Below are 27,671 nucleotides of genomic sequence, written 5' to 3'. Positions count from 1 at the left end.
AACTAACCCTTGGATGAACAAAAGCTTTTCACTTGCAGGATGGAATAGTATCACCGTGAATATTTGCACAATTTTTCAGTGAAATACATTTCGCAAAATATTTCTTTTATTGAATTAATGATGTTTTCACTGTTTTTCATCAATTTAAATTGAAAATCAGGTATTTAACAGAGAGCTCCTCAGACTTCAATTAGATATTAGTAAGTAAGTAAACTTTATTTATATGGCACCTTTCAAGGACAAGGGCCACAAAGTGCTTCACAAGGTGCAAATAAAAGCAGCAAATGTATACACACACATATACACACACATCCATAAAAAAAACAACATTTGAACATTATGGTTCAAATTAGGGCCATCGAATGCATACTTTCAACCACAATTTCCGATCCTGTTTACTGATGTCTAATTGGTAGATCTAAATGCAGATGCCACTTCAGTCACTGTTCCTATTGAAACACTAGCCAGTTGAGCAGTCTTAGTGACTCGAGCTCTTGCCATCTACGCCCCAATAATGAACCCTCTTATAAAGTCACTTCGATCTTTTCTTCTAGCCATCTTGATCCAAAACTGAGGTTAACTGGGCCTGCTCAGCATTGTTGTACATGCCACAGAGCGTGATAGTATGTTAATTTCTTAATTGTATCATGCAGTACACCTGTATGTAAGCATCTGCATTTGTTATGTTTCTCCACTCATTTATTCAGGTTTTTCCTTTAGTTTGTCACCCATCTGTATGTTGTGTTTATAATCATATTCCCTGTTGCTGCTGGGGAATACAAGGATTAGAGTTAGAATTAGGGTTAGGGCTAGAGTTTAGGGTTAGAGTAAGGCTGACGGTTAGGCTTATGTCCAAAAAAGTAAAAATGTCATATTTTTTACTCAAATGGAAGTGAAATCACGTTTTTCTAAGTGCATTGGTGAAATTAATGAAAATGCTTTTTAATACATTCACAAAGAAATGTACATTTCAGGGGAAAATATGAAAAAAACAGGGAAAAACATAGGCTTATGAAATAAATAGTAAAATTCTAAGTATATTTATTTATTTTGTTTTTATTTAGGTGATAGGGAATTTGTGTTTATTTAACTAAATAAAATAAATTAATAAAGATGTCTTTGAAGACATTTATGATATAAAAATGTATTTCAGTGTAAAATCAGTGTCATAATTCTTATGTCCAAGATGAGAAAAGATGTGGAAAAAGAAAATGCAAGCATCTATATATGTCATTTTATCAACCGTGGTGAAATAAAATGTGTTTGAAGGTATTTGAGATGAAAAAATTATTTCAGTGGAAAAGTACATGACTGTACTCTCTTGGCCAGGAAGTTAAAAAATGCAACAATTCTTAATACGCCCTTTTTCCAGTCATACGAATGGGAATTCCTATATATATAACCATAGTGAAAAATGAAAATGAGAAAGATGACATTTATGATAACAAAATATTTCAGTAGAAAATAAAAAATAAAAAAACATAATTATAGTCTTATGTCCAAAACGTGAAACAAACAAACAAAAAAAACAGCAGTTTAATTGTCATTTTTTTACTTTTATGGAAGGTAAATGATGCTTATCGTTGCATCCTCAGTGAAATAATGAATGAAAATATGTCTGAAGACATCAATGATTACAAAAATATTTCACTGGAAAATTAGAAAATTGCATAAGGTTAGAGTATTATCGGGAAAAAAAGTGGGGAAAAAACTAAAATTAGAAATATGTCAGGGGATGGTAATCGTGTTTATTTGACCCCATATGGAGTGTCCCCTTTTTAAACTAAAGCATGAAAATGACATACCTTAAATAAAATGGATGTTGTTCTTGAATTCCTTTGACTGCAATCATAGTCCTGTTCTCTTCTGAAAGTTAACCCCCAAGGAGTTTGTTTTCCAAGAGTCTGAATTACTCAAAAAATTACCATAATAAAGTAGCTGAAGCTGAAATACAGTGAAAGCAGAAGTTCTTTCTCACCTCAAAATCTTTTATTTTGAGTAGATATAGATGTGGCGGAGCCTGATCAGCATGGAAACCCTATGAAGCCACAGAAAAAACACTGGGCAAATTTAATGACAATACCACCAAAAATTAGCATTCTCCATTGTTTTTTTTTTAAGCTATGTCTAGGTGGTAGGCATGGTGCTGAATACAAATGCCATATATAACAACACTTGGATAATGCGTTCTTCCCGAATGTTTTCTCCTCAGAATTTGAACAATATTTTTCGGATTTGGATCTATTTTCTCTGAACCGGAGACTTTGAATAAACTGAATAGAAAAGCTACACAACAGCTGCGTGAAATATAACAGATTTTTGTGCATGTGTTTCCAGCAAAAGACCAAAGCTGCACATTCTCTGTGGAACTGAGGAGAGCGATGGTGCATAGAAAGCACAGAAGGGAGAGGGGAGGGAGAAGTGTGCTGAATTATGTAGTATGTACTATGGAGTTTGCACTGGATAGTATGGACTAAGTAGGTTGCATTGTGTAGTATGTACTATGCAGTATGTACTAAAAAGTATGTATGAAGTAGTATGTACTTCGTAGTGTGTGCTATGTAGTTTGTACTGAACAGTATGTACTAATTAGTATGTATTATGTACAAAAAAGTACATAGTATGTAGTATGAGCTAAGAAGTGTGTACTACATAGTATGTGCTAAGTAGTAGTGTACTAAAAGTATTTACTAAGTAGTATGTACTATGTACTAAAAAGTCTATACTATGTAGTTTGTGCTAAGATGTGTGTACCAAGTAGTATGTACTATGTAGTATGCGCTGTGTGTAAGTACTAAGTAGTTTGCACCATGTGGTATGTACTAGTATTATGCACTATGTATGTAGTTTGTGCTAGATAGTATGTTCAAAAGTCATATGTTCTATGTAGTATGTGCTATGTAGTATGTACTAAGTAGTATTCACTATATAGTAAACAGATAGAGACTTTACTGCCCTTTTAAGATCCTGCCAAATTCAGTAATTCTTATACATTATAAATCTTCCAGGTAAACACAACAAGCTCAGAGGATGTTTTCGGGGCAGTTTCAGTGACTGCTTTTGTATACATATTTCTGCAATTTCCAGGTCCGTCATGGAGTCTGTTTTTAAGCTGGGGTGGCCAACAACACCTGTAACTAATCAACTTATGTCCACAGCACAATTATGATTAAACTCCTGACAGAAAAGTAAATATGGGGAAAAATCTGAAAGGCTGGGAATGCGTATTAACACAGATGTAAACACGAGGCAGCATGGTGGTGCAGTGGATAGCGCTGTCATCTCTCACCAAGGTCTTTGGTTTGAATTCCAGCCAGGGCCTTTTACTTGTGGAGTTTGTATGTTCTCTCAATGTCCACATGGCTTTGCCCCAGATACTCTGGTTTTCAGAGAGTCCAGAGACATACAAGCTAGATTAATTGGAGAGTCTAAATTGTCAGTAGGTATGGATTGGCGACCTGTCCAGGGTGTATTCCTGTTGCGTGCTCGCTGCATGCTGGGATAGGTCCCAGCCCTGATCAGGAATAAGCAGTTTAGAAAATGGATGGATGGATGAATGTAGACACACGTACGCAAGGCACATTCTTCAGAAAGGGGGCACACATGAAATAGAATGCTACACATGCACACATACACACGCATATGCATACAGATAGTGTATATACATACACTATACACAAGCATGCACCCCCACACAGACATATACAGTGCTATGCAAAAGTATTTTGTTCATTAAATATCCAGCCAAATCAGCTATTCAGTGCAAATAATTTTTTTTTTTTCAGCATCAGACAATAATACTGGAAAATATATTTAACAAAAACTTACAGAAAAGCCTCCACCACAGTATATATCAAATCTATCAGTATTTGCACACAATTTATTTTGTGCAGCCTACAAGTCTTCCATTTTTCCAATCAACAAACAAGTTGCAGCTGTGTTCTCCCAACAAAGGTTGTTAACAAAAGTGTCAATGACGTTATGTTAAAACCCTTTGCCTTCAAAAGTGACTGTAACATTCAAACAAACAACTACGCAAACACACCTCTGTCATGTGCATCTAAATGACTAAAGGAGATCATTCTAATGAGATTATAAATAAGATAATTCAACTGCATAAGGAAGGTCACCGGAAAATAAGTGAAAAAAAAAGAGTTTCCAAAACTAGAGTTCAAAAGATTATTGCAAGATACAGAGAAAATGGGATCCCTAACAACCATGCAAGAACTGATAGATCGCCAAATCTATCACCATATCAAAGACACTACTTAAAGATTTTATCTTTGAACGACAGGAAAAATCAAGCTTCAGTCTGCTGTAGATCTGAAGAAATCCACAGTTTTTCTGTCAATCCTTCCACTGTGAGACAACTCAATGCTGGGCCTGAAAAGCCTGTAGTTGTCAAAAAGCCACAGTCAAAAACGTTATTACTGAGAAAAGAAAATAAACACACAAAAAAGATGCCCTAGTACACCAAAACTAGACACCTGAGATGTGGAGTAGGGTCTTACGGACCTATGAGTCTAAATTTGGATTTTTGGGAGTAAGAGAAGAAGAGTACATATGCCGCTGAAGCAATGAAAGACTCTCTGAACCATGTCTACAACCATCAGTCAAGCATAGTTAAGGATCAGTGCAAGTTTGGGGTTGCATAACAACATCTGGAGTTGGCGATTTGGTTTTGATCGAACGCATCATGAATGGTGATAAATACAAATCTTAACATATCATGCAATACCCTCTGGACAACATTTGATTGGGAGCAAATTCATTCTACAGCAAGATAATGACCCCCCCAGGCACACTGCAAAAGGACCAAGCTGCTGGAGTTCTCAGAACAATGGACTGGCCACCCCAGACCAACATCACTGAATTTGATAGGTGGATGATTACTTGGATGAAGAGAAGCAGAAAATACAACTAACTTTCAGAAAATGACTGACCTTCAGAGGTGTTTACAAGAAGCATGGCAAAATATCCCTGCAGATTTCTTAGTAAAAACTCAACACACGTCTCTCGAAAAGCTTGGCAACTGTCATAAAGGGTGGGCACACTAAATACTGAAATATTTGATATTGTACACAGTTGTAGATGGTTTAGTGTAATTTTGAGTCAAATATGTTTGCTGCATAATTTCCTGACACTGAAAAATAAATAAGTTACACTTACTGACTGTTTTCACTGGAAAGTAAATTAAAGAAAGGGTTGTCTGGCCTTTGCACAGTACTGTACATTACACACATGCTCAAGCATGGGTCCCCGTGTAGTAAGGAGGGCCTGAATGCATTGGGTGCCAGGAGAAACTAAGAAGGCCTCCTGTGCATCTGTGAGCTTGTTGAGTTAGAGAGGCTCATGGGTATTTCTGGAGTGACGCCTGTCCTCTCTCAGCCTCGCTGTCATCGTCACAGGGACTTGAAAGAATACTTCGCCAGGACAATTGGAGGAGGGCCCTTGACCCGAGAAGGCGGCAAAAAAAGAGGAAGAGAATGAGAGAAAGCCGAAAGGAAAGAAGAGAAGAAGAGGATAAAAAACACTCCAAACAGATCCAGATGCGTGAGTATGGAGCTGCCTTTGATCTCCTCCAGAGCAAACTGATTGATGCTGCACGTTTCATTTCCTTGTCTGCAATGTGACATAATGTTTCACTAACACTCCACATTTTCCTCTCTTCTCCGTCCATTCTTTAAAAAAGTACTCCTCCCATCATTCTGTGCAGAGAAACAATTGTAATGAATGCGAAAGGCCATAAAACCCCAACTAGAAAACATGAGGAGAGGCAGCACTGCATGGAGAATGCTGCCTGGACGTATTGGGAAAACATTATTGCTTATTAGGAGAAATGCTTTCACACAACACAGTACTAATGGTGTGGCATGGATATGAGATATGTTCTGCAACTGTATTTTTTTAAATTATGATTGTGCGGATGATGTACTGATGATGATAATGATGGTTCTTGATTATATTATTATTATTATTGTTAATAATAATAATAATAATAAATCAGACTGACTTATACAAAGCAACACACATGTGTTTATGTTATCCATTAATAACCTAGAATATTTATTTTGGAACAAAGCATCTTTCTTGATGGTAAAAAACATAGTGGCCTTTGGACTACAGGTCCAGCATCATAATACTCTCCAAGTGACATTTATTACCACAGCTAACAGTTGTGTCACTGCAATACAGGCAGTCTTTTCTGAATCTTACAATGTCTCAATAAAGATCAATAAAACAAATCAATTCTGTAGTGAAACATATTGCTGGAAACAATAATGCTGTTTTACCCAATCCGATCCCTGACTTACATTCGGTTTATTTTGGAAGGAAAATTCCTGAATAACAGGAGTCATTGTCAGCCAGTTTATGGCAGAAAAAATGTCTGTGACTCAGCACAAAAGCACTTAGCTCTCAGCTTGAAAGAGGAGAACGCTGTTTCTGAAAGTCTCTGTTTTATTACTCTTCTGAAGGAGAAACCTCAGACCATTTAGAGTTAGTCTGAAAAACAACAACAACGCTCTTATAATTGGTCTGGGAGCTTTTCTCTGAATGAAAACACATACCTAAACACTTCCGTAATTAACACTTTCCATCAAGTCCAGCACAAACCACGCGGTTCAAATATCTGAAACTCCATGCAGCTGCAACAAAAGCAACATCTAATATCAAACTGTTGGCAGGAAAAGAATTTAACCAAAGGAGCCATTCAAATGGTAGCACGGTTAGGGAAATGGTGCCAGATCCAGACACCGGACCCAAAAGGCTGTGAGCCTCCAAATTCATAATTAGGTTTGGTGATGCACTGGGTCTAGAACATGTAGTAAAACAAAATTCAATGTAAACTCTAGACTGTGCCAGAAAATGGCTTTTAAATTACCCATGAAACATCTCCGGGGGTATCTCTATGCATATAAGGTGAGTCCTGCCTCCTCCATCCCCCCTGTGACCGATGATACTAATGCTGACCCTTCCCCACCCAGAAGTACCTTGGCTGAGGGGGACAGGGGTTATCCACCTAACCAAAAAATACCCCCCCCCCACCCCGCCACTCCCTTGCCCAAGCTTTGGACACCCTGCCTCCACCCCCACCCCACCCTACACCCCCCTCTCTGGCGCCCTGGGAGACACACATCTGGGATCCATTTGCCCCGGTGGAGTAGGACTTCCTGTGGGCAACCCAAGAGGGGAGGGGGGGTGCATTTATGATGCTGAGGGATTTTTAGAGAATGCAGCAGGGGTTTGTTCACAGTGACACAATTTGGACGGCAGAGGACATTCAGTAATACGCTCGTACATTCAGTAATACGCTCATACATCCAGTGTGCGAAAGAGGAAAAAAAAGAAATTTGATTTCTTTTCTGAAAATAGAAAAAAAACAGAAGATGTTCTTCCGTGTTCAGCGCTTCTGAGAAATGCAAGTAGTGAATCAACAATCCACTTGTGGTGTTTGGTCCCGTAGACAAGGTCTACATGACACACTTCTTCTTGTTATTGTTAATAATGATACAATTATAATTAAGCAGGAATTTGCTTGAACTCTGCGCCAATGGATACTGGTGAACTTAGCAATAATAATAGCCATGACCTGAGTATTCAGTCATGGAGACGGGAAGCTAAAGGAACAGGGTGGACTGGCCGTTAAATTACAGTGTGATTAAAAACTTGCTGACGAATGCCTCAAGGCCAGAACTGCTCTATAAATCAGCTGGGCGAGGTCACTAAGATGTACAGACCTCATGCCCTTGGCTAAGATATCGACCTCTGCCCAGATTCTGCTCAAGGTTCACACAGGGACCATCTAGCATTATATCTAGCAAGCTAAAGTGGCAAGGGTTCCCCGAAAAGACTGCATCGCAAAGTTAGTATTTTATGGGCTATCATTGACAATAAGCTCAGTAGATGGGCAGGAATGGAAACTCCTACAACACTTTTTGAAGGTAGAAAAAAAAATCAACCTTTCTTTTTTCCTTTGGCTTTTTTAGTGATGCGTGCTAACCCTTGTTATTTCAGTTTGCCTCAGAATTATCTCCTAATATTAGGCCCTAATTCATCATAATATTTGGTGTGCGAGCTTCTCCCGAAGGCCCCTCTTTCATGTGTGATTGGGCCCATATCCTGTGAGGACTCTGGTTACAGCACTTAAGCCCCGGGTCGGAACAGCATCAGGCCGACTCGGGCTTTACAGCCAATCAGGAGCCCCCCCTGCACTGCGTAGAGCCATCAGATAGATTAGATGATAGATAGATAGATAGATAGATAGATAGATAGAAAGATAGATAGATAGATATGAGAGCAGAGAGAGAGAGAGAGAGAGAGAGGCAGGAGAGAGGGGGGAGGTTATACTGAGCCAGATTCTCATTTCCGCCTCATACACATTATGTGCTTGAACTATACGAACACACACAACAATTAAATCAATTTACCTGAACTCACATTCACACATACGCAAAAGCATAAAAACTTTAATGTATAGCATAGAAACTTTAATGACCAATTATGAAAATCAATAATGTGGAAATATATTCACAAATCAGATTAACTAAATATATTAATGAAAACAAATTATAATAAATGATGACAATTTATAAACTGTATAAATTGTAAAACAAATCTGAGAACAAATATATACTTTTAACATGTTTTATTCAATTATTCATTATTTATTAATTCATTCATTTCGTAATTTTATTTCCTTCTGCACACATTTAATAAATTGTCATTGATTGTTAGACAGGCTATTTACTATTGATCTCTCAAGCCACCATCTGGTCATGCATTGTGCGCACTTAAATAATTTATTTCCACATTTGCTTAATTATTTATTCATATATTCACTCATTCTTTATTCTGACAGGAAACACACCTCTATAATATATAACACAATCAATGATTTCACGAACACAAAGAAGTGAAAATAGCCCCATAGTGTGGACATGCACATGCACACGCACACACACACACACACACACACACACACGGGGTCATGAAACGTAACTGCAGGGTACGGGTCCCCATTCCTGTGGAATCTCCGGAAAACCGAGGCTGCTGTGACCAGAGGTGGGAAATCCAGGTTCAGAAGGTAAAAGTCCTGCCCAGTATTTTGTTCCAATCACCTGGGTTTGCTAATTAGCGCACTTCTTCTGCCAGAAGGTGTAACTAATTAGTGAAATCAGCTGGCTGAGTTTACGGATGGAAGAAACACATGGCAGGACTTTTTACTTTCTGACCCCTGGACTTTCCACCTCTGGCTGTGTCACAGGGAGAGGAAACAGGGGAGAGGGAGGTACAGGACTGAGAGCAGCTGACGGATGCGCTCAGTCCGTTTACACCCTCAAATAGCAGACCGGCGCAATCACCTTTTTCGGTTTTATTTTCTTCAAAAGGAAACTTCATAATTGCGCTCGGTCGAGAGCGGCTAATTGCAGTCGCATGGTCGAGCGCGTGCCGCAAAGCCTGACTAAGGGCGGGCTGGAATCACAGCTGTGTCGGGCTTCATTCACGAAAAATAACACAGAGCCCAGTCTCAAATAAACAGGTCGCTCCATCACTGGTTAACGCTGCTATTTCAACCATAATGAATAAAACAGCGATTATACTAATAATGAACATGAGGCGTATAGCAGTGCCTGATTTGCGGTGTTTCTTTTCAACGTCAGGGCCGGGAAAAGTTACCCCTTGGTTCTTTGTTGGAAGCCACTTCAAAATAGCTGCCATTAAACAGTCCCTTTGTGTCTGAATAAAGCAAGGCGCCCGCGTCTTATTAAAAGAGCTTATTAAAACCTTTCAGGTGGGATTTCGTGACCACAGAAGCACAGAAAATGCCATTCAAACGGGAAATGGCGCGGACTGGAATCATCGACAGAGCTGCACCTGAAGGGTTAACCAGCGCCGCCGCTCTTGATGTTACGAAAAGGAGAAAAAAAAGTAAGAAAATGTGCAAGAAGAGGGGAAAAAAGGAAGGACAGAAAGAGAAGAAAGGAGTGTTCCGGAGACATGTGTTTCGGTTTGTAAATAAAAGTAAATTGCGAGGCATATTGCTTAAATATCTACCGGCTTTGTTCGCCGTTTTCGGAAGTCGCTTCCACGGAAATCGTTTTGAAGCTGCCTTTTCAAAAGCGCTTTTAACGTCAAAGTAAAGCATCTGTTTCTCTACTGATTCAAGATGGGGATTTTTGCATCTACTTTTTTTTAAAATAAAATATTAAAAGGCAAAATATCTGTAGGGGCTGAATGATTGTTTGAATACTCGGCCCCCCACATACATACAGTACAAATGCACTCACACGGTCTCACACACATGCACACGTGAGCAAAGAAATATGGACACATGCATGCACACAAATATGTATGTATGTACATATACACGTCTTGACACTGGACGCTTTCCTGACCAATTCAAGTGGGCCAAAGTCATTCCAGTGTTCAAGGAAAATGACCCTTCTATTTTTTCCAACTACAGACCAATCTCTATTCTTCCATGTCTCACTAAGATACTTGAAGGTTCAGTGAGTTTTTTTCAGACCATAACCTTCAATGCACCCACCAATATGGGTTTACGCGAAAACACTCTATTGAAGTGGCATTGGTCCAACTGATGGATAGGTTCTCTACAGCTCTTGACAGGAATAAACTTAGTATTGGGAATGTCATTCATTTGTTCAAAATCTTTGACACTGTAAATCATACTATTCTGCCACTGAAACTCCAGTTCTATGGTCTTAAAGGTGTTGAGCTGCAGTGGTTCAGAAGTTACCTATCCAATTGTAAACAGCTTGTCTGTATTTAATTTCCAAAAGCATGTTCTTTATCCATTTTGCTGATAACACTAGAATTTCCAGTTCAGACAAAGACTATTCTTTGTCTTTTCTTGTCTCTTTGTTTTCCTTATGATGTTCTGTTGTAGTTGTTATCAATGTCAGTTTATATTTTTATCTGAGTTTCCAATCTTCTTTGCTTTTTCTTTCTATGGGGAGGTCCCCGTACAAGCCCTTATGGGTATCCTACCTCTCCTGCACATTTCTCTTTGTTCTATTTGTATGTCTGTTCAGTTTAACTTGTTTTCAATTGTGCAAATGAAAAATATATGTGCACATGTAAATGTGAATATATACACACACACACACACACACTCAAATTCAAGCATGCTCACACACACCCTTTTTCATGCAAGTGTACACATGTATGGACACACACATATGTACACACTCGTATGCACGCGTGCACACACATGCAGTCACATCAAAGCATAACCAGGCATGTACACACATGCACACACATGCACACAATCACTCACACAGACAAGCAAAATGAAAGTTATTCACGGTGATAACGCCAACTCACTACGTTGGGAAAATTATATGGTAACAATACAAATTTTACACTGACACTCCAAAAAACTTAAGAACATCAGCAACATTGTCAAGCATGTATACAAAATGAATGAAAGTCTCATTCCATCGCACAATAACACAACTATCCAATGATCGATTCATGTGAGAACAGAACAACGCTTGCACTGTATGTGAACAGACAAAATGTTCAGTTCTTGATTCACACCCTGAGCAGAACAAATGCAACCAATACATTTGTTAGGTTGAACCAATTAGTCCCAAACCCCATCCTCACATCATACAAAAAGTATATGTTGAAACCCAGGTGTGAGTACTGCATACAGATTACAATGACATGGTTGTGAGTGAATCACTCAGCTTCACAGCTGCATGTCATCAGTTAACCTTGTGATTCGGCTTTGTGTTTTATGTATTTCTTATGTCATATGGACCGTTTTAGCGGATGCCTGAGGCTTCCTTTTTTGTTTTTGTTTGCTTTGCTTTCATGACATCACAGTCAACAACAATCACCCTTATTAGGAATGACCCCTGACCCCAGCGGTTGGCTGAGGGGGTGGTATACTGAGTGGGCTGTCCAGCCACTGAGTAGGCACTGAGACCCACGTTTATTGGCCTAACGAGGGGCCTGTCCCAGCCATCAGCAAAACTACAGTAACGGGCTGCTCTGGCACTCCATTAAAGCCGGCTCAGCGCCGCCCCCTCCGTGGAACCTTTATTAAAAACACCCTGCCTCCACAAGGAGGTCCAAGTGGGTGTCTCCCCAAAAAAGCAGAACACCGTTTTCCGGGAGCTTTGATTCTAAGAGAGCTCCGACTGCCCCCATTAAATCCCCCACAATGCCTGCAGTACTGGGGGGTGGGGAGTGGAAAGATACTTTTAGCTGGGGCGCAATGCTGATTTAATTCCTGACTGGGGTGCTTCAGTTTTGTAAACCAGCGCCCCCAATTATACACACACACCTTGAAATAAATATAAATATGTAAATGGTGCCTGCCTGGAAAATATAATGCAAGCTTCATCGCCCTGGGTATTATCAAGCTCTTAATGAAGGACATGGAATCACTTTCATTAAAGAATTACTGTTCTGGTAATTAATTGGTGTTGCTAGTGTCCCTTTTGCTAATGAGCCACAGGAATGCAGAGGTTCTGCTTTCATTTGGCCATCATTGGCTTCACTTTAAATGCCAAACCTGATTGCTTCCCGCTGAGACTAACGATGACAGAGACCACAAAAGTACAATCAGAATTGAATACCCACCTCCACCAGCCCATTCAGAATGCAGGCTATTTTTATTCATAACCCAGGCTGTCCGCATCCCGCAGGTTCAACTCTTTCATGTCACTGATACACATGGTTGTGTTTTCCCATTATTTTAAATCCCACACCTTCCACAGAGGTCCACACCGACCCAGTGGGCTGCTGTGCGGCTCATCCTGTTAAGGCACTGTTTTAGCGCATGAGTGAGCCCCACAGTCCAGTATCGGATCCGGACGGCGCCTGTAGCCTGCAGCCCAGCAGGACACAGTCAGCTATATAGCATCGCCCCAGGATGAGAGGGTTTCAATTGACTGGGTTTACAACATTTCATCTCTCCCAGTTGAGCCGCACACGTACAGTATGGTCTCTGACTCACATCTGACTCCACTCACAAAGCGGAGACTGACGTCATGCCACACATCATTAGCCTGCTGGACGCACATTTAAAATGAAGACACAAAGCTGAAGCTGAGAATGTGTGTGACTCAACGTGGGCTTGAGGTAGGTGTCTCACACACAACTATTTCACAAGACAGGCACAGGAGAGAAACATTGCAAAATCACTGTCCAATCAAAATGGAGCATCTACCAGAAAATACTAGAATCACATTGCTGAAGATTAAATCTACCATTTACCTAAATTTCTAGATTCAAATCATTGCGTAAATATGTGAAATTTTTGTTCAATGTTGGCACTCTAGTGCCCGACAGGTAAAAAAAATATCTTAGATTTACCGTAATGTTGCAGCAAATTAGTATGGGGTAAGCCAAAAGAGACAGCAGGCAGCCATTTTCTTCCAAGCATGCTGTGAGATGGCTACCTGGCCTGAAGTACCTGTTGATGAGGGCTATCAAAATGTAGGGGCCCTCCTTAAAGTATTATCGCTATATTTCAACAGGGAGAATGGTTGTCATTATTTTGAAGTTACATGAGGATGGGTGAGACATACCGAAATAATTAAGGGAGTAGAAGAATTAAAAAGGTTTTAACCTGATATATGTATTTTTTCATATTTTATGAATTTTATGAATTAATTTTATGAATTAAACACCATTATAATCAAACCTATTCAAAATAGAAAGCACTGGCTGAGGGACTACACAAATACAACAATTTCATACATGGATTGAGGGTGTATTGTATGATCAGAAAGTACAAATTTCTCAACAATATCTTTAAGGCCAGTTTAACAAAAATACAATATTCGAACAGTCCTAGCTCCAGGAATACTTACTCAATCTCATCAGATGATAATTCATTTTGCCACTCTGATTCTGAAAAAGTCACATTTGTAAACATGTTTCCAAAGTATGTTCTGCGCACACATACACGTACCCTTTTTACTCAAGCACTGAAAGCCCATGGTCTCTTCCACGGGAATTTGCACACCAGCGCTCTCTGGCCACCGCCATTTTGCCCGCATCCCAAAGTAAAACCAGCCGGGAGGCTAGATGGATTTAATATTTGGCCCCGCTTCAAAGAGCAGGTTATTAACCCCTTGCTTACAGTTGCCTGCGGTTCCCGGGGGGGTTGTTTAATGTCTGCTGGGAGACGGCGGCCTCCTTTTGATTAGGAATCCCCCAGTGGAGCCGGCTCCCTGTCTCCAAGTCCGTCCGCCCCGTCACTGCATTGTAATGACAGGCCCGTTGCACGGGAACACCCGCCCGCGTCCCCTCACGCACGCTTGTGCGGTTCTCCCCCCCCCCCCCCCCCCCCGACAATTCGGCCAATAGGTTCCTGATTTTGGCCATGCATTTTGTCCGTCACACATTGAAGCAAGCAGCCGCTTACCGGTATCCACACAGGTAACGGCCCCAGCTGGGAAATGCACTGTTCACATTGCCCAGTTATTCGGATCACATTTACAATGCCTGGGAACCTGGTTGCGCTATCAGTTTTTTTCCCCCCTCTTTTTCCATTTAACTCCAGAAGAAATTCCCAACATCACGGCCTCTATTTTTACTGCCCTTGTTGCACAATCCCACAGATAGACTTGGTGTAGCCAGACACTATTTTTTTTAAATAAGTGAGTCAAATGTCCACAAGCTCTTCTGAGAAAATAACATTCTGAGAACATCAATAGAAAAAAACCCCTGTAAAAACCAGTCTGCATACAGTATGTTCTTGAAACATCTCAGTTATGCTCCAAAAGTGTTGTCAGAGTCAAACTTTAAACAATTATTTTATCCCCAACTATCCTTCAAAGCTAACGACCTCAGTGGTTATAGGAAAAATCATATCCTTTTAGTACGTTAGCTCAAAAATAATCTATTATACATCATGAGTTTGTGATTGATTGAAGGGCCTGAAAGAGTCACAAATTCCAATTACATATTGTCTATTATTGTACAAACCGTAGTTAAGCCAGCAAACAAATCGATTTCTGGTACCTACCAGACGTTCTGCGCGTGCTCACTAACCTGGAGCTCTGATTTTTTCCACGGGAACACTCTGTACCCGTGTATTCGTCTACCAGCATCGCGGATGCTCCAACAGCAGAAGAAAGGCAGGACAAGCCCCTCTTGAAACAATGAAACTCTTGACTATATGCTGAAAAACTTGATTTTCAAAGCAGTTATCTCAGTTTCCTGTATGTAAAAAGAAAGCTGTTAAATCTGTATTAAACGTGGCGAACCAAAATATTCAATCAATAGCCATTCTTCAGATTTAGATATACAGACGAAATTAGCATGTGTACAAAATCCACATCTTTAAGCTATTATTTTATTTTCTCATTTAACTTGGGTTGCTTGTTTTGAACTTTTAACAAAAAAAAATTTAAGCATGTTCAAGCACTATTCAGTTTTATTTAAAATGAGGTCAATACATACTACTGAATATCAGTTTGGCTGTTGACACGGTACGTTAACATGCTAAGTTCAGGATTTAGTTGGTCTTTCTTCTAAACCCCAGGCTGCAATCCTCAGCAATGCTCTGGAAAGGTCATGGGTCTATATGGAGGGTGATCTCATCAAGACCTATTTAAATGACATTTGGTTCTAATGACCTAAAATAGTGGTGCATTAATGACTGGTGGAAAGTCCTGTATTGAACATTTAACGTAATAGAACCGTCAGTGAAGAAGTAGTGGTTAGTGCTGCCACCTAGTGGTAACAAAGTGGTGCACTTCAGTGGCGAGACACAATGGGCCTCGTTCACAAAACCTTTCTTAAATTATTCTTACTTTTGTCCTTAAAAATGTTCCCACGAAAAAATCAATAAGAAATTCATGGCACATGTGCAGACCTTTGTCTTTGTGCTTACCCCAGGAGCACGAGATGATGAACGCTGACTGTTTGTAAATTTTATGCGCAATCCTGTTCATGTGATTAGCATAAGGAAACAACCGCAAACAAATACAGATAAGAAAAAAAAATTATGAATTTTCTTGGAAATGTCCATGCACACAGTGTTTACGATCACATGTTTCGTGAATGAGGCCCACTGTTGGGCAGGAGAACACTTTGTAAGGAAAACAAGTTTGTAAAGCTGGTGCAACGGACCAAAACACTTCTGTGAAAATATTTCTGGCGCATGCAAGTAAATTGCAAGTAAAACAAGTACATTTCCTATAACATAATGTTACATACACAAGTTTTACACAAGTTTGGCTTTAATGGAATTAAGTTCAATACAATATGACATGTTAGACTTGGGCAATGAGGCCAGACGTAGAAGGAGCCAGATTTTGTTAAAAATCAAAAGCCTACAGATCAAATGAAAAAAAAGATTAAAAACTTATATCCTTTCCAGCTATTACATAAAATGATATATTCAAATGATTAAATAATAACATTGCCAACATGCATGCACTAATACTTAAAAACCTACGGAGATACCTAGACATAAAATATTTAAGATAATGACATCTGCCAGTAAAAAAAAATGCCTTTCGTAATACCTTGATCAATGGACCCGACAGACCTTGGTTACGTACTTCGCTGCTTACCGGTGCTACCACCATTATTTTGCATTTTTCATTTAAAAAAAAACAAACTCTCTCTCAGCCTTTCGTAAGTAGCCTCCCTGTGTGGATTAGCCTAGCGTTAGAGGCTACATAAAAGGGTTGTATAGGTGTCCCAGTCTCTCTTGACAATATTGCACTCGTTAAATGGATCAAACAATGCCACCGGACTAACAGTGCAGTGGTTCTGACGCATTCTGAAAACTTTTGTGAATTCGCTCCACACGGACGAAGAAAACTTGCAGGGCGATCAAAATTCGCGTATCGTTCGTTTGTAGTAGTTTTTCATGTTCTAGAAGTCCCGGTTCCACAACACAGCTTTCTCAGAAACGTCACTTCCACTTAAAAATAAACGTACAAGATGAAAGCCACCGCTAATTCTTCATTAAGGGTCCCAAACCCACATTCATATATTCACATCAATAAAGTGCATATATGTTCATTATATAATTACAAGCAATCTAGGATGCATTTCCTTGTGTCAACCACTGCTCTGACCAGGAAACGGTGCTCTTTATCAAGACCTGCACACATACGGCACGGGAAAGGAAAGATCTTTTTTTTTAATGTTCCGCTGTCTCCCTCCTGTGGTGTAAATATGAAATTGCGTGAGGTAGGGAGAACTAAAACCAAAAAGCAAAGACTAGTAAGAATATTTGAATATTTGCCAGGGTCACAAGGAAGCTAATCTGACTCGTATTCAAAGGGGCCATTCTTATCAAGTAAAAAAAAACTCGAAACACATCACCTTAGTACAAAAGATTCCATTAAACTACTGCATTATGTAATTATGCAATAACAGCCATGTCCACAGCGTAGTCCTCAGAGATACAGACTGCTGACAGTCCAGGTGTCTCTGTCCCGGGCCACATATGTAAACCTCTCTATAAATAGGCCGTTGAGAATCCTGCTTAGGGACAAGTCCCTTCTCAGCTTCCTCCCGAGCCTATGGACTCAGCTGTGAGAAAGAGGCGAGCGCTCCGCTCCACTACAGGTGGTTTGGGCCGCTGTGGAAAGGGTTTTTACTAGGAAATTAATTCCCTGATCGCAGCCTAGAACATGTAATGTAGTTAATTAGACATCCTTAATGTTTGCGTGCACGTTGACTGTTTGTGTGTGCACGTGATAAAACATAAAAAAATACACACACACACACGGACAGACAGACACACACACACACACACACACACACACACACGTACACTCACTTAAAAGGTCCATGTGAATAAACACAGAGGAAGAATCCTCCACAAAGATAAGCCTGGTTTTGCCTTAGCTCCAGATCTCAGCGTCAGAGACCACAAGTGCGGGGACAGAAACCCAGTCACTTTCCTTGTCATTGTCCCACCTTCCACTTCCTCATCTTCCTCTTCCTCTTCCTCCAGTCCGCATGTCCCGCCCCGCACCAGGGGGCGCTCAGAAGTCGCTGAGGATGCTGATGTCAGCAAACTCCTTGCGGTATCGGTACGAGTAGAGGCCCAGCAGGAAAGCCCACTTCAGTGTCAAGAAGCTCCACACGCATGACAGGTAGAGGCTCCTGGGGTCAGTCAGGCCTGCACACAATGAACATAAGAGCACAGCCAATCAGAACACTCCAGCCCCCACATGCAACCAAAGACAACAATTCTACTCAACCTCACACCCAATCAGAACACTATCTCACCCCCACACCCTGTACAATACTCCAACTCCACAGCTAATCTGAACAGATCAAAGCCATGCACAGCCAACCACCAATGACGACAATCCAATCCAACCCCACATCAAATCAGAACACTCCAATGATCCCACATATAGGCTCAACATTCAGAACAATGCACCAGAATAATTCCACATTCAGAACACTAGAACACCCTGTAAAAAAAAAAACTCCTACTGCACAACTAATCAGAGGACTCCAACCCCACACCCAATCAAAGCCCTTAAACTCCACACCCAATCAGAACACTCAAAGCCCATATGGTTTGCAATTACACAATCCTCCCACGGGACTGTTTGATTTGATTTCCCTCTGCTGCATGTGAGCACCTTAGCCACATAATTTCAGCTTTCCTCTACTTACAAAACAACAGGCTCAGATCACTGTACAGACTTACAGACTGGACTGCTTTAGGGCACACAGACTGGTGCAGACTGGACTGCTTTAGGGCACACAGACTGGTACAGACTGGACTGCTTTAGGGCACACAGACTGGTGCAGACTGGACTGCTTTAGGGCACACAGACTGGTGCAGACTGGACTGCTTTAGGGCACAGACTGGTGCAGACTGGACTGCTTTAGGGCACACAGACTGGTACAGACTGGACTGCTTTAGGGCACACAGACTGGTGCAGACTGGACTGCTTTAGGGCACACAGACTGGTGCAGACTGGACTGCTTTAGGGCACAGACTGGTGCAGACTGGACTGCTTTAGGGCACACAGACCGGTACAGACTGGACTGCTTTAGGGCACACAGACCGGTACAGACTGGACTGCTTTAGGGCACACAGACTGGTGCAGACTGGACTGCTTTAGGGCCCACAGACTGGTACAGACTGGACTGCTTTAGGGCCCACAGACTGGTACAGACTGGACTGCTTTAGGGCCCACAGACCGGTACAGACTGGACTGCTTTAGGGCACACAGACTGGTGCAGACTGGACTGCTTTAGGGCACACAGACCGGTACAGACTGGACTGCTTTAGGGCACACAGACTGGTACAGACTGGACTGATTTAGGGCACACAGACTGGTGCAGACTGGACTGCTTTAGGGCACACAGACTGGTACAGACTGGACTGCTTTAGGGCACACAGACCGGTACAGACTGGACTGCTTTAGGGCACACAGACTGGTGCAGACTGGACTGCTTTAGGGCACACAGACTGGTGCAGACTGGACTGCTTTAGGGCCCACAGACTGGTACAGACTGGACTGATTTAGGGCACACAGACTGGTGCAGACTGGACTGCTTTAGGGCACACAGACTGGTACAGACTGGACTGCTTTAGGGCACACAGACTGGTGCAGACTGGACTGCTTTAGGGCACACAGACTGGTACAGACTGGACTGCTTTAGGGCACACAGACTTACACTGCACAAGGAGTGCCCCAGTACCAGTAGTCTGCCACAGACCTCTGTTTGACCAGATACTTTCAGTTACTGAATGTTATATGAAATATAATCTGCCCAAGAGGGGAGGATCTTTGTGTGCCCAGATCAGGTCTGGAATATTGCCTCTTCACTTGGAAACAGGGCACAATGTAGGCACCGAGGAACAGGATAGGCTTTGTCACTTAAGTGAGTTAAGTGGAAGTGAAACTGAAAATGAATTGCACTTTGTATTGTCTTGCCCTCAGTATCACGATCTGATATTGCATTTGCTTGAAAAGATCAACACTGAAAATTGTGATTATTTTTGGATGGAAGACTCTGAAATAATGAAATGTGAAAAGGAAACATCTTCCTTTTCTGATTTTCTAGAAAGTACATGTTGTATAGGTAGCTGTGGGGTCCTATGTTAGTTGTCTTAAAATTGTATTATTATGTGACCAAGAAGTCTGTGTCTTATATGTTATTATAATCTGGTGTCAGGTAATCCCATGTAGGATGGACCGCTTAGCTGATATGACATGAAAAAAATCTCATTCAAATTTAAAGCCATCACTAAACTTTAAACCGAAGTGAAAAAAGTCTAACTAGGCTATTGGCAGAGCAACGTGACGGACACGTCGTTGACCTGCGTGATCCATTCAGGTCGTTGACTTCTTTCCCCTTTAAGACATAAAAATGAGGAACAACTGGCCTCCCTGCCACCAATACCCAAGCCTGGCTGCATTTCTCACCTGGCTGGCTAATAAAAAATGTAGGGAACCCCCTGACTGTCCCAGTGACTTTCCCCAGCTGAGCCAGTCAAACCTGTTTTCAGCCACACAGCTGACACCAGACTAGCTGGAGAGGTTGAACGCGACTCCCTTGCTGTGATGCTACCCGCAGCCAGAGATCACTGGCGCAACCAGCACTGGCTTTCCTGATGGAAACCTGGACATCAGATGACCTGTGAGCGCCTCCCAGCTGTTTGCTATGTTTGGCGCACCTCATCCAGCTCGTCTCCCCAGTTACTGGAGCGGACAGTGGTTCTGAATTTTAACAGCTTGCTGGCTCTGCCCCCAATTTCCGTAACACCAACACAGGCCCAGTCCACAGAAAACCACCCAGAACCTCCACAGCACCGGTCCCCCCCCTTGCCCTGACGCCCTTCTCTGCAATACAGCACACTGCGTATTCAAAGTACATTCATTAGCTTCACTCTATGGGGAAAACATGTTTTTTTTTTTTTTTAAAGTACATGTACTTAGAATTTTCCTGAGATTCATCTGTGAATTAATTGATTATCTAGCTCTGTTCTTCCAGCCTTGCTATATGCAATTACTTGTAAAATGATCTGGGTAAGAGCAGCTGCCAAATGATAAATGTAAATTTTAAATGTGAATGCTAAAAGTAAATGCTAAATGTAAATGCTAAATGTAAATGTTACATGTAAATGCTAAATGTTAAATGCAGTGGAACCTGAGCTAAGTGAGCTAGCCTGAGTTCAGCCCCACAGTGGAAAGGGATGAAAGTGAAAGGGATGGAAAGAGAGGGCTGGAATTGCGAGAGACTCACTCTCCTTCCGCGTGATGGCGAGGGAGAGGAAGGTGATGAAGGCCACCACAGCCAGCAGGGAGAAGAGGCCACTGATGAAGATGAAGAACTTGAGCCCCTTCAGCCAGGTGCGCCAGTAGTCCTGCAGGTACATGATGTGCGTGATGAGGGCCCAGAGCGCCAGCACACCTGGGGAGATGTGCGCACACACACACACATACACGCACACGCGCACACGCACACACACACACACACACACACACACACACACACACACACACGCACACACACACACACACACGCACACACACACACACAGATGCACGCACACAGACACAAAATGCTTAATACTTAAATAACAACAGTTTACAATGTAATGAAATGTTCTGTGTGTCTGTAGGCCTTCTATGAAACCCATACCATAACCACACAAAACTTTTCCTTTCCATTCAGTAGCCAACTGGCATCCTCGCAGTCCTGCATCCAAACATTCCCTAACGTGGCACATGATTCTGGCACGAAAACACAACTGCAGCTGTGCTGATTAAAATGTCAGGGGTTTTTCTGAGTGCACTCAAAAGCACACGCTGCACTGAGTGAATTTAAGCCACCACCTTTTTCCAGAATTATTGTAATACACAGGACAGAACCAACAAGCTGCACCTCAGCCAGCCTCTGATGCTCACTAAATGATGTCTTCCTTTGGTTTTAACAAAAAAAAAATACAGCATGAATGGACCAACAGACAATTAATGAACACACACATTTATATTATTTATTTATTTTACGTAAGCAGGTTCCTGGGGTTTTTTGTACATATCTTGGTTTTCAGTGGTGTTTTGTCTCAAGCCACTCTGGAGCCCCCCGGGCCAGGCAAACAAACTCAGTTTACTGGACGAACTGGGTGCAATCATCGCTGCATTCAGCCAGATACACAGAGCTCATTTCCTGTTCCTTCAGCTTTCAGGCTGAAGTGTGTCAGCCAATGTGACCGGCACACGGCTGCTTAAATACTCTACACTGCACAGACACACCTCTCTTTACGAGGCTGTAGCACTGAGGACAAACAAAATTTTAATGCCCTTTCATTTTAGGTTCGTTAACAGCTTTCAACACTTTCCGCCTAGTTTACAGGAGCTTGTTAAGAAGCGAGTGCTTGGGGACAGTGGGGTTAGATCAGGAGTATATTGCACCCCCATACTTTCAGCACCAAAAAAATAAACATAATAATTCAAGTTAACTGCAAAAATGTAAACTGTACCTACATTGGGGCCTCATTAATCATAGCCTATATTATTTAATGTCAGATATAAAATAAGACTGTAGGGTCTCTAACAGATATTTTATGCTGATTACAACGACACAGAAAAAACACATTTCCAAAGAGTCTATCTCCTAGAGTAGAAACTGAGAGAAACCAGTTCAAGCACGACCTGACCAAAGTCTAAGCTCTTCAACAGTCAAATGATACCATTATATAACCCAGATATCTGGTTGGGCCTCAGGGGTCATTCAGTGCGAATGCCATTAACTCCTTTGAATTCAGAGAAAATAATCATAAAGATAGATATTCTTGCCACAATGCGCAGTATTATTTGTCTGAATGACATTTATTTTTGCTTAAAACGCATGTAGCTAAGTTCATATAAAAGTGTTACTCGGCTGAGATAGTTATTTGAACTTTATTGTGGCGACAAAACGGCACCCTCACACCAGTTATACGTTATGACTGTAAAGAAAAATTGCTTTCATTTCTTGTCTGTTAAAAGTCTGAGTTGGTGGACACCGACGGAGTTCTTACTGTAGGGCTGTTAAACATTGAGTCCATGCGAAAAATGATATAAAGGCCAATATAAATAAACAGCATGAAAAATGTTATTTTAATGTTGCCTAAATATTCGGCGATTCGAAAATACAATTAGTAATTCTAGCTAACACTAGTTGAACTTACTGTAATGATAACGTTTCAAAGTGTGCAGTGCAATGACATCATTTATAAATTAGGTTACTTTGAAGTTAGCCACATTGCATCGTATGTAGTAAGTAGTTGGATAGTATGTTATCCAACTACTATTAGCCTACAGAGATTATTGCTTAGCTAGTAGGAGCAAATTAGCTGGATATAGAGACGCGATCAGAAAACGGTATAGGCTAACTATATTCGTAACGTTAGCTACAATTTGGTCATTCGTCTCTTTTATTTGCTTTATAGACTCTCCAAAGTGAAAAAAAACAAAAACAAAACAAAAAAAACAGTAATTTCTTTTAAAATTCCAAAAAGTAAATATTCAAATCAGGACGGACAAATGCCATTACGTAACGAACACACATAAGGGATCTTTAAAAAGTCACAACTTCCAAATACAAAAACACCGATGAAAATGTAACATACACAGGCAGTACAAAAACTATTCAACACATCGACATAAAGCATTTTCATACACAAGATTACAAACCAAAATGAGTACAAAATCAGAAAGTATCGATCACCGAACCTCTAACGATAAGGAACATTCGTCTAGCGAGTATTATAGCTCATAGACTGTGGTCTAGCTAAGCTAACATGCAGTCTACTGTAAACTGTGTAACTTGGCTAACGGTAGCAAACCTACCTGACAATCCGCCCATTGCGGCCGTCCATGGTTGTTTGTATGCAATGTTCCACACAAGAAACGCCGAAAATCCAACGAGCATACCAAAAGTGGCATACCCTATGCTGATATAAGTTTTTTTGATAGCCATTGTGAATAACGACTTGGCTAGCTAGAAAGCTTATTAAAACAACAAAATACTTGGTATCCTGGCAGCTAACGAACAGCTAGCTGTAACATCAAGTAAATAAATGGCTAGCTAGCTACCGATAGCTGATGAGTTTAGTTGTTAAAAAAAATAATTAATAAATAAAAAAACAAGGTGGTTATGAAACATCAGCCCCGACGTTGTTATCTATCCTATTACTGTCCGGATGTCCATAGCAAAAAGCCTCTTTAATTAATTATTAGCTGGTAATACCGAAAAACGGACAAACAACCGACCACAGTCAGACGGGGTCAACAATTAGCTTCGTTCCTCCGATACGATCTCAGCTGGGGACCAAAGACTGTTTAATAAACAAGACTACATGATCCACCCATTTCCTTGTTCATCTTGGTTCGGGAAAGAGTTGCTCTACATTGTTTACTGGCAAGTGTAAGGAATGAGGAAAAAAAACTAATTCCGTTTCAGAGACAAAGCAATAAATATTTAATCTCCAGTGTCGATAAGCAGAAGACAATAATTACAGTTATTATACAAACTGGGCTGTGAGCCTTGAAATGTTGGTAGGACCGCTAAGAAAACTTGACTCTACAATCTTGTACATATAAACCATCTTCACTGTACCACAGAACTGAAACGATTGATAGCATTAATTTTTAAAATAGAAAGCAAGTCTGAGCAGTGCCATCTGTGGTTCGGAAGAAACATTACACTGTTTTAATAAAAAAACCAAAGTGATTTATTTTTTCTTAGGAGCACACTTTGTTATCATAGGACAGTGGTAACCAACCCTGGTCCTGAAGATCTCTTGTCCTGTATATGTTCATTTCAACTCTAATTTGGCTCACCTGATTCTATTAATTAGCAGCTCACTGAGATCTCTTGCTGTTGAATGAGGTGTGCTTTGTTAGGGATGGAGGGAGGAAAACCTACAGGACGGGAGCTCTCCAGGAACAGGGTTGGTTACCACTGTTATAGGAAATCCCATTTCAGAGTTTACAGAACTGGAATTAGGCTTTTTGTCACATGTCATAGGTGGTATAATCATAAAATATGGAAATCAAAAGTCTATTAATCTGCTGTTAGTCTGTCACGTGTTATGTTTTGATATAACCAAAATTCAATTTAGGTTTAGCTATGCCTAAATGCACCACAAACTAAAGGTTTGGTTTAGACTGTAATTGCAGTAGTGTTCCATGGTAACAATGCTTCTTCTGTTTACCTGTTGACTAAAGTTGTTTCCTGTGTGGTTATTGTGTCTGAGAGGCCTGGCTCTTGATTTTCTCTCTTTCTTTTATGCCAGAGAAGTCACGTCCTTACTATGCATTCACAACACAGCATGTCCTGGCCTGATATAACTTGAGTTCCACCTGGCTTATTTTAGGCCGACACAGTATCGCTTTTCCAAAGAAAATTTCAATGCACAAAATCTGAGCCCCATTTGCAAATCTTCTGCACTGCAATTAGTGCAACAACCAGAGTGCTTACCCACACACAGAGCTCAGAGCATATCACCCCTTTCCATTAGTCACTGCACCACTTCCCTGTCAAATGCAGAGAGTTTCGTTTAATTCATTGCTGACTACCCATGAGGCACTTAATGGCCTTGGATCTGTATACTCGCAGGATCTGAGTGAACCACATGTTCCCAGCTGCACAGAGCTTATAGCAGCTGCTGGATTCCTGATGATCCTTTTTAGGCTTAAATCTGTTTTGCATCTTATCTCTGGAATTTGCTTCCCAGCCATATTAAAAGGCAGCTATAACTGACTCTTAAATCAGGTATCATCCCTGATTTAAGAGTCAATAATAATCAGGTATTAACCCTTACTTGTTCCTATGTGTCTCTTCTTTTTAGCTGGGACTTTTAGCCAATTCTTATTATTATTATTAGTTTTTTTATTAAATGTGGAATTGTTTTAAAACCTGAATTAAACTGTGCTGCTAGTTTTTTTTTAGCCAATTCTTATTATTATTATTAGTTTTTTTATTAAATGTGGAATTGTTTTAAAACCTGAATTAAACTGTGCTGCTAGTTTGCAGAAAGAAAATGTACATCAAGTTGGTCTAGCTGAATCCCAAAGCACCAAAACAAACACACATAAATCAGTCTAGCGGAGAGGATTGAGTTTTCCAATTCAATGAATTCTGCTGGATGAAATGTAAATTGCATATCATGCTGGAGAGTAAAGTCTTGTCCTGCATTAAAATCTACTGTCTTCAGTTTACAGTTCCAGTTCCCTACGCCCTGCTCCACACCTAGGAACGTTGCAAAGAAATACTATTATAAGTGCCCATAGGAAAGCAAAATCCAAGAAGAGATCTCATAGTTGTTTCTTTCATTTCTCCTAGACACAAATTAGCTATTTTTAATACTAAGATGAGGCCAAAGGCTTTTTCTCCTACTTCTCAAATTCAACTCAGGAGAAACAACCACATATAATCAAATAATGATCAAAACAAGAGATCTCTAAATGATCTTTAATAAGTCTAATTTAGGTCTCCTGAACATGGGACCATGAGATCAGAGAAAGAGCGCAAAGAAAACTCAGCTATGACTCCTAGGATCTCATGATTCTTCTCAAATATGTCTCAGTTTTCTCATAGTGACCTCATGAGAAACAACCGCATCTCAATTCAATATCCATTCGTCTTACTGAAGTCTCAAATTCATCCTTTCATTATCTCATCTTTTCTCCTAAGGGGGTTTTAGGAGCAACAATTCAGATTGAAGTGATCTCAAAAAGATGTACAATTGAGATCTTACTACTTTCTCAAGAGTTAAAGAAAAGACTATCCTGAGCAAAAGATTTTTCCTCTGGGTGAATCCAAAAACGAAATGTGTTTTAATTCTTAGTTCTCCTTCAGCTCATCCTTTTACTTTATTTTATCATTATTAGACCTCACAGAACATTCAGCTGATTCAGAGCATAGCTGTGTATCTATCAATAGTATTACTTCAAAACACTTTTGTACCGAGTGCAAAGCAGCTTCATCTAATTTTGTAAATTATAAATGCTATAAAATATTATAAAGAGAAGAGGTAGTTTGGGCTTTATTGCAGTTGGTCATACTCCATTGGCCACTGACTCCTCTCTTTGTATCGGTATAAACTCCTAGTGCAGTGTAATGTTAATTGCAGCATCACCACCCCTGAATGGCATCAGAACAAAGCACTGACACAGGGACTGCCCACCTACTGAAAGAACTCTCTGCCCACAGGATGCACAGTCAACCGCCACCAATCAGAGAGGAGCAGGAAGCTGTTGCTGGTTTCCAACAGACTACACACACACACACAATCCCACCTACAAAAGTTAAGGATCACAACACTACACATCTCTATCTGTAAGGTGAACAGCGTGAGACATCACTCAGCTTTTTGTGCTATACCACACTACGGAAACCGGAACCAAGCTCAGGTCAGTGTCTGTTCACTCTTTACCCAGACTTAATGTGAGACTTAAAAATATTATTTTATACAGTTGTTGGTTATTTCCATAGAGCACATTTGGGTCCAATATAACTATGTTCATTTTTAAACTAATTACCATAAAAAGTACATTTGCATTACAATGCAACTAGTGTGGCATGGGTTCCACTTTATAGGTTGATTTTTTTTTTTAAAGTGTCTTCAAGCATTATGAAATTATTACAAAATGGCTCTTGTTTATTTAAGAAGAATGTAAACACAGGCAATTTGACAG

At 40.6% G+C, this 27,671-nt stretch overlaps 1 protein-coding gene across 2 annotated transcripts; it reads right to left on the bottom strand.

The window, feature by feature from the left end:
* Positions 1–16,211: 16,211 nt before the first annotated feature.
* Positions 16,212–24,563, bottom strand: slc48a1a (solute carrier family 48 member 1a). Of its 2 annotated transcripts, none has more exons than XM_035382765.1 (3): positions 23,820–24,563; positions 21,229–21,396; positions 16,212–18,133 (listed from the first exon to the last, which is right to left on the bottom strand). In XM_035382765.1, exons 1-3 carry the CDS (start codon positions 23,947–23,949, stop codon positions 17,997–17,999), a joined length of 435 nt encoding a protein of 144 aa, XP_035238656.1. In that variant the 5' UTR covers positions 23,950–24,563; the 3' UTR covers positions 16,212–17,996. The 2 variants fall into 2 exon arrangements, with proteins under 2 accessions (XP_035238656.1, XP_035238657.1); XM_035382766.1 differs by having other exon boundaries at positions 21,229–21,349; positions 23,820–23,957.
* Between the last annotated feature and the right edge of the window lie 3,108 nt (positions 24,564–27,671).

The sequence above is a fragment of the Anguilla anguilla genome, chromosome 11, assembly GCF_013347855.1.
Source record: "Anguilla anguilla isolate fAngAng1 chromosome 11, fAngAng1.pri, whole genome shotgun sequence".
NCBI lineage: Eukaryota > Metazoa > Chordata > Actinopteri > Anguilliformes > Anguillidae > Anguilla > Anguilla anguilla.
Note: the sequence above shows the minus strand (reverse complement) of the source record. Positions and strands in the feature narration are given on the sequence as shown.

Coding starts and splice junctions, on each gene's coding strand:
- slc48a1a (XM_035382765.1), bottom strand. CDS start 23,949: ATGGCTATCAAAAAAACTTATATCAGCATAGGGTATGCCACTTTTGGT. Junction 21,397..23,819: donor CGCAATGGGCGGATTGTCAG/GTAGGTTTGCTA, acceptor ACATCTCCCCAG/GTGTGCTGGCGCTCTGGGCC. Junction 18,134..21,228: donor CGCCATCACGCGGAAGGAGA/GTGAGTCTCTCG, acceptor CATTGTGTGCAG/GCCTGACTGACCCCAGGAGC.